The 8,088-nt window shown below is 45.1% G+C and overlaps 1 protein-coding gene across 1 annotated transcript; it reads right to left on the bottom strand.

Moving 5' to 3' along the window:
- Positions 1-4,244: 4,244 nt before the first annotated feature.
- On the bottom strand, positions 4,245-7,421 carry LOC119269160 (coenzyme Q-binding protein COQ10 homolog, mitochondrial-like). The gene is made up of 4 exons (XM_037550934.1): positions 6,912-7,421; positions 6,620-6,815; positions 4,812-4,943; positions 4,245-4,723 (listed from the first exon to the last, which is right to left on the bottom strand). Exons 1-4 carry the CDS (start codon positions 7,211-7,213, stop codon positions 4,601-4,603), a joined length of 753 nt encoding a protein of 250 aa, XP_037406831.1. The 5' UTR covers positions 7,214-7,421; the 3' UTR covers positions 4,245-4,600.
- Between the last annotated feature and the right edge of the window lie 667 nt (positions 7,422-8,088).

Genomic DNA, 8,088 nt, shown 5'->3' with positions numbered 1-8,088 from the left:
AACCTACAAGTAATTATCTGAGAGCTTATGTATTTGTGCGTCCAGACTGCTAACCTTGTGAGTTCCATAGATTCAGGGTGCTTAAACCCTTCGTAATCAACAAGGATCAGGCCATGCCTCTTGGAATGTTCGTGGTCTTGGAAGAAACAAAAAATGCACTGACGTTACATCTACTCTTTCCGGTCTCGATGCTTCCTTCATTTGTCTCCAAGAAACCAAACTTGATGAGATTTCTTTTTTAAGGCTAGCTCCTTTCTTCCCCCTAACCTGCGATCCTTTCACTTTCTTCCCTCAATTGGATCTGCTGATGGGGTCCTACTCCTGACCGCTTGGAATGAACATGACTTCTCCATTTCTTCTGTTACTTCTCTCACGCTCTCTTTAACGTTACACTTCACGACCAAGGCTAATAACGATGCTTTCTCAATCTCGGATATCTATGGTCCTTGTACTACCTCAGATAAGCAAGCCTTTGCCGATGAATTGCTTTAGTTGGGCCAGTCCGTCTCCAGCCCATGGGCGTTTATTAGCGACTTTAACTTCACCCTCGGGCCATGTGATCATTCCAATGACAACTTTGACCGCTCCGAGGCTGCTTTTTCTCCTCTGTACTTAATCAGATTAAGCTTTAGGAGCTCCCCTGCTTGATAGGTTATATACCTGTTCCAACCATTAAGTCCCTCCTATCCTCGTTCGTTTAGATAGGGCTTTCGTTAATACCGATTGGAGCTTTCTCCTACCAGACTCCTCCCTCGCATCCACCTGTCGAACAACGTCCGACCACGTTCCGTTAGTTCTTTCAACACCCTCCAAAATTCCCAAACCCTCCATTTTCCATTTCAACAATGGTCTTCTACGTTTTCAGCCCTTCAAAAACATTATTTCTCAAAATTGGAACAGTGTTTCTCCATATCAGAACTTGGCATCTATGTGCCTAAAACTAAAGCAGGTGCGGGCCGCGGCTAAGACTTGGGCTAAGAAGGCAAGGTCCCCTTTGGTGATCACCAAAGAATGTAAAACTGTCATCACCTTCCTTGACAAGATAGAACAATCCCGTACTCTATCCACCCTTGAACGCTCTTTGCGCACCCAAGTGGCTCTCTTGCTGCATCGACACAATGCTCTCTCTGCGCTTTACTGGCGCCAACATGCCAAAATTAAAGACTGTGCCCTCGGAGATGAGAACTCAGATTACGTCCACCTTTGTGCCACCATTCATACGTAAAAACCAGATCAAAGCCATCACCGTCAACGGCGTCGATGTTTCCTCACACTCAGGCAAATATCATGCTTTGCACGATTACTTCAGAAAAAAATCATTGGCTCTCCGATCGCCCATGACATGCCCCCCAACCTTGATGCGTTGGTTTCGACATCTCGTCTTAGTTTGTCTCAGTCCAATGCTTTGTGTGCGCCTTTCACCCTAAATGAGATTAAGAAGGCCTTGCTCTCCAAGAACGACACAACGCGAGTCCAGGACCAGATGGCTTTGGGTCGGCATTCTACAAAGCAAACTGGGATCTCGTAAAAACGATCTGATGCATCTTTTATCTACTTTTCACTCATGCACCATAGACCTTACGCGCATTAACAAGTCCTTTATTGTTCTCGTGCCCAAAAAAACGAGGAACTTCTGAGCCAGATCACCTTCGGTCGATCTCTCTATAGAACTGCTCCATCGAACTCTACTCTAAATGCCTAACAAATAGAGTTCAATTGGTTATTTCGGATCTCGCCCACACTAACCAATCTAGGTTCATTAAGGGACGTAACATTGCGGAAAATTTCATCCTTGCTGCTGATATTGTTCAAGGATGCCACAAACATAAATGTCCGGCTCTGGTTCTATAATTAGACTTTAAGAAAACCTTTGATTCAGTCTCCTGGACTGTCTATGCAAGATCTTTAAGGCTAAAGGTTTCTCGGACTCTTAGATTTGTTGGATTATGATATTAAATAACTCCAGTCAATCGGCTATCCTTCTCGACGGTGTCCCCGTGAATTGGATCCATGCAAAAATGGTCTTAGGCAAGGCAATCCTATCTCTCCATACATGTTTATAATTGTTTCCGACATTCTGCAACACATGATTTTACATGCCTCTAACCAAGGTCTACTGCACCATCCAATTGTTCCGAACCCCCCCCCCCTATCATGTGCTACAGTATGCCGATGACACTCTCATTATCATCAAGGCTGACTCAGACCATCTAACCAATCTTAAACTTATTTTGCATAACTTCTCTTTGGCTACTGGGCTTACAATAAACTTTGAGAAAAGCATGTTCGCCCTGATCCACGTAGACCCTCACACTGCTACGGTTATGGCATCCTCTCCAGATTGCATATTTGCTTCTTTTCCTCAAAATTACCTCGGCCTCCCTTTATCTACGCATAAGCTACGGCTTCTAGATTTCCACCCTATGATTGCCAAGGTTAATAAGCGGTTGGCCGGTTAGCAAGGACACCTTCTCTCTGCGGCCGGTAGGGCGGTTCTCGTCAAGTATGCTATTCGTGCCCTCCCCACCTACGCCATGAGTGCCATGCTTCTTCATGCTGGCACCATTCTAGAGATCGACAAACGTTGCCACGTCTTCTTTTGGGAAAGTGACGACACTGTCAATGGGGGACGGTGCAAGGTTGCTTGGGACGAGGTTTGTGCCGCAATTAGCAAAGGCGGTCTAGGTTTTCGTTGCCTACGCACCCACAACATTTGCCTCCTCCTTAAGTCGCTAAGTAAAATCCACTGTCCAGGCAACGCTTCCTGGGAGACGTGGCTTGCTAACACCAATGGCTGAGCCGGTGGGCACTATATTGGGGACTCTCATAGGTTACACACGAACGTCGGGACAGATCTAACGTTTGGTCTTTCCTTTTTTTCGCTCAATCACTCATGTCAAAATTGGCAACGGCGTCTCTACTGCCTTTTGGCCGGATCTCTGGATCGGCTCTGTAACTCTAGATGACCACTTTCCAAGTCTCTTCTCACACGCCATCAAACCGAACGTCTCAATTGCGTTCGTGCTAACCGACGAGGACCTATGACTTCCGTTACAACCACGCCTGTCCAACGCTGCTACCACCGAGCTTTAATCCTTGCATTCCCTATTAGCCACTGTTATCTTAATGCCGCAGGTACCAGATTCACGTTTACGAAGGATTAACGACAAACACCTCACTGTTGCTTATGCTTATGAAGCGGCTTTTGCCTCTTGGCCAGAGGATTTGTTCGCAAATTTCATCCGGGGGAAGAACTACGTGACTAATCGATGTAGGTTGTTTCTATGGCTAGCGCATCGAGGGCGCTTGTTCACCAACGAGCGTCGATTTCGAAGAAGTCTATCAGACTCTGCCTCCTGCCCGTTCTGCTCGAAAACTGAATCAACCTCACATGCTATTACACGGCCCAACGGTCTCCGAGGCCTGGACGGCTGTGACCCATTTTGCGACCCATTTGCATTCGATGCAATAAGAAGAAACCCTAGATCCCAAGCACTGTGTAAACCAAGGTCAGGAAGGTTGCACAAAGGAACCCAGTCAAATCATTAGAGGAAGGGAGGATCAGGAGTGATCGGCAATGGACAGAAAAAGTCACAGCAGGGGTTACCAACAGAGAGCAAAACCATGTACTACTAAGGCCTCCTTTGATTTACAAGATTTGCATAGGAATCTTACAGGATCAACACCCTCTGGAATTTCCCCTTTACGGGATCCTTTGATTCACAGGGTTTTGGAAGCGTAGGAATAGGAAACGTACAGGAATAGGATGTCTGTCCACTGAAATCCTACGTCCTGCAGCAAAATTGAGGATTTTTTTCATGAAGTCCAACCTCATGCTTGTTTTCCTGTGAAAATGAACTAAGAAGTTCCTATAGGATTGGTTCCTGAGGAATGCAATCTTGCGAATCAAACAACATGTAAAGGAAAAATCCAAAGAGTATCGATCCTGTAAAATTCCTATGCAAATCCTGTAAATCAGAGGCCTACATGTTATTTGATTCGCAGGATTGCATTCCTCAAGAATCAATCCTATAGGAACTTCTTAGCTCATTTTCACAGGAAAACAAGCATGAGGTTGGACTTCATGGAAAAATTCTCTGTTTTGCTACCCGACGTATGATTTCAGTGGACAGTACATCCTATTCATGTACGTCTCCTATTCCTACACTTCCCAAACCCTGTGGATCAAAAGAGACCTAAGCTGGAAAGAAACATGATGTAAAAAATGAACAGAAGATGGCTCAAAAGACAAGCGAGGAAGTCACAAGGCTGCAGTTCACATAATATCAGAAGCATACATCATGCTTATACGCTTTGTGCCCATAGTTCAGGGCGAATTACACTTTCCGATTGACCAGGCAAATAATCGTATGTGTGTGTGGCCATTTTGCTGTTACACATGGATAGTAAACTAGTTGTACATAAAAAATCTCTCTGCAGAAATAGCCAAAGAGTGAAAATTCTGGCCAATTTCCCTCGAGACCCACTTGCCTAACGGAACCGTGACATCACAAATGGACTATATGCATGGTCATCCTCTATTGTAGTTTACCGAGACAAGTTACCATGAAGAGATTCTTCAAAATTGGATTATTTGTGTTTATCTTCCATGCCTGTAAGACTTTTCCAGCACAGGAACGGCAGGTCCATAAATTCTAAAACATCGATCGCTAAATGAGCCTACCAGCTTGGAAACAACTTCCTTGAAGAACATGGAAGCAACCTGTGGTAAAAAGCTTGATAAGGACGATGGAAAATAACAAAATGAAGCCACTTAATGTGTGTATATACTCATAACAAACAAGTTTTACCTGCCGATATAGTGGTGACTGAAACTTAAAATCCACTAAGAAGTAAAGGTCACATGTTCCAGGAACAGGACCAGGCTTGAATTCCCAAACGTTTATCAAATGATCGAAAAGTCCACTTTGAGACGCTGTCGTCTGCAACAGAGCAATAGAGTCAGAAGCAAAAACAATGCAACTACTCAATTCAGGAGAAAAGATGGTAAAAGTATGACAAACAAAGTACTAGTGTACCAAAGAGAACTGCCTATCGCTGTGATAAATACTGAAAGTTAAAGAGGGACACTAGATTGACTGCAACCTAGACTATCCAAGTTGATAAATAGACTTTCATCCAAGATTGACCATCCTATTTATTAGAACAAAGTGAAAGAAGCTACCAAGCTTGCTCTGGAAGGCTAGAAGTTCACACATTAATTAGAAAGCGAAGAGACAGATCTACACTTATTAGGGTGGGTGTAGATAATAACAACGCTGCTTAATCAGATAAAAAACACGTACTAGAACTGTTACAACCATATATGAGATACAACTGTATGACATGATCAGTGATACAGCATATGTATGTATTGTAATATCTATCCGTGCAAGTGAGCTGAGATTCGGCCAGTTTGTGTAGTACTAAAGTACATCTCAAGGAAGTCTGTTATCCAAGAGCAGATCAAATGTCATGACCTCAAAATCAATTGCACCTCAGTTAAAAAAATTCAATTGCACCTCAGTTAAAAAAATTCAATTGCACCTCAGTTAAAAAAATCAATTGCACCTCCAAGATTTTAGGCAAAGTACTTCTACAGTCGTGTTTATCAAATAAATCATCCCATATTTACACAAGCCATCAAAAGTTCAAGTTAAAAAAAACTCATGATAAAAATTTGGTGCATACCGTGTTATGTTCGCCTAGGTTGATTTTAAATGGATGATGTGATCTCAGGTTTATAACACTGCAATGACAGTTTCACACAATATATAATGTCCAGGTGAATAGAATATCTAAGATATGAGTTGACAACAATATCTGTTCATATTGGCTAGTTCAAGTGTGAATTTGGTAATAACTCAGAAATGCTTAAGTTTATTCACAAGCGGGTTAATTCCATCCCAGCCAAAACCGGCAAACAACAGTTAGTATTAGTTCATTTTCTTTCTCTGCCTGGGATACAAGCAGTAAAGCTAGTTAGATACCGTATTTGAGGGTATGCAACGATTTTGTCTTGTTGGGGAAACTGTTGAAGAATCTACCAACACTATCTGCAACATAATAAGTGTTTGCTACTTATAGTTCAGCTACAATGATATCATGTCTGGCCACACAAGAGTCTGGGCGAGTGGGCGTATTAACAAAATGAATATAAACATACAACCTTAATACAAGAGGTTGAAGAATTTATAAATAATAAAATGAATATGAACAAATAACCTTAGGATTAGCTCCTGGGAAAAATAATACTGCCGGTAAAAGACTAGATTAGAAGTGTTATATTCAGCGGATCCAAGGAAGTGATGAACCAATTTCTTACGAGTGACAGCAATACTCCCTTGGAAAAGTATTGCAGCTCACCGTGATGAATGATCTAAATCATAATGGTGGTTTTGCAATTACAAAACGAATAGATAGCTACCACATATGTCATGAATATGATTGAACTTGCAATACAGCTCACATTAGAACAACTTTTATCCCCGTTAGTATTTTTTTCTTATTCTACAATCCTTTGAGAATCAATGATATCTGATTAGGTGATAACAATTGAATTGTCTGCCTTCATACTACTACATTATCCTATCAGAGCGACGACATACACAAATCTCACCTTGATATACTTGGGCTTCTCCATCTCCACATGAGAGACATAGCTTTCAACAAAGAACTTGAATCCAATTTCGAGCTCGGCATCAAACGAGCCGTTGTCATACCGTCTAATAACCCTGGACCGCTGGCACCAGGGCACAAAATCCTCGTAGAGGTCCACAGCCGCGACGACGGCATACATCTGCTCCGGCGAGTACCTAGGACGACACAGCCACCGGAATCAATCATTTCAGAAGGCAGTCACCTGAAGAGCACCCCAAGAGCAAGCGGGCCATCGTTGATATATTAATTACCCCATCACGCGCCTCTCCTCGTAGACCTTGGAGAGGACACTCCCCTCCTCCCCGTCGCCGCACCCGAGGAAGCTCCTCGTCTGCGCGCCCGCGGGCCAGCCCGCGCCCAACCGGCGCGGCTCGCCGCGCGCCGGCGGATCGGCCCAGCGGCCGACCCTGCCGCGGCTGCCGCCTAGCCCGGCCAGCGTGGTCGCGCACCTGGCATTGGCGAGCGCCTCCCCCCTGCCGCACTCGCCCTCGGCGAACCCGCGCAGGAGGGCCAGCCCCCTCCTCCGCAGCACCGACCGCGCGCACGGCAGCATCGTTGGAGGCCTCCAGGCGTGATCCGGCCGCGGGGGAACCCTAGATTCGGGGACCGGTGGTGCGGTTGGCGGCGTCGCCGGAGGAGGCCGTGGAGGGATCGGAGGTGGGGCGAGAGGCGTGGGGGAGCGGAGCTCCTAGGTTGCGGGGTCAATCGGATTTGGGGAGAGGTGGAGCGGCCGGTATGGGGAGGGAGGACAGCGGGGTGGGCGGGCGCGCGTGGGGTGGGGGGATGCGTGGCTGGCTGTGGTTGGTGCCTGCGATCTGGCGCGACCAGAAAAGAAAAGAAAACGTCGGAGCTGGCGAAGACTCGTCGAGGCTGTGCCGTCGGATGATCGGTACGGGCGGCGGCACGAGTATCATGCCCGGGTCGGGCCGGTGGACGGCGGTTGCGTACTTGCGTGTGCTCGCCTAATTCCAGATTTGACCAACGACCATGCCGCGGAAGGGTTTCCCCGAGGAAGCTTCTTTCATGTCTAAAAAATGGACCGTAAAATAAACAGGTACACCCTCGGAAAACACTGCACCCAAATTGAAAAAATAATTTAGAGAATTTTAAAAAGGAAAAAGATTCTGAAACTTTTTGAAATCAAACATGATTAAACATTACACCGGTGTGAAAAGTTTCGCGAAGGAATATCATCGACCGACTCCAGGGCCAAGAAAACAAATTTGAGATTATAAAAAACGTGAATAGTAATTTTAATACAGTGTCGGTTTTGTTCTTTCTTCGCCCAGAATACCACGGGAGTCATTCCTCCTCGAAACCTTTCCGAAAATTTTATGCTAGACCATATTTCTTCGCCCAGAATACCACGGGAATTTCTTCGCCCAGAATACCACGGTTATGCTAGACCGTATTTGTTACAGAAAAGTT

Source organism: Triticum dicoccoides, chromosome 3A (genome assembly GCF_002162155.2).
Source record: "Triticum dicoccoides isolate Atlit2015 ecotype Zavitan chromosome 3A, WEW_v2.0, whole genome shotgun sequence".
NCBI lineage: Eukaryota > Viridiplantae > Streptophyta > Magnoliopsida > Poales > Poaceae > Triticum > Triticum dicoccoides.
Note: the sequence above shows the minus strand (reverse complement) of the source record. Positions and strands in the feature narration are given on the sequence as shown.

What these genes read in the sequence shown, in the direction of transcription:
- LOC119269160 (XM_037550934.1), bottom strand. Translation starts at nt 7,213, where the DNA reads ATGCTGCCGTGCGCGCGGTCGGTGCTGCGGAGGAGGGGGCTGGCCCTC. An exon ending in AGAAGCCCAAGTATATCAAG is followed by an intron (nt 4,944 to 6,619) that starts GTGAGATTTGTG and finishes GCTCTGTTGCAG; the next exon opens with ACGACAGCGTCTCAAAGTGG. An exon ending in AGTCACCACTATATCGGCAG is followed by an intron (nt 4,724 to 4,811) that starts GTAAAACTTGTT and finishes TTTTTACCACAG; the next exon opens with GTTGCTTCCATGTTCTTCAA.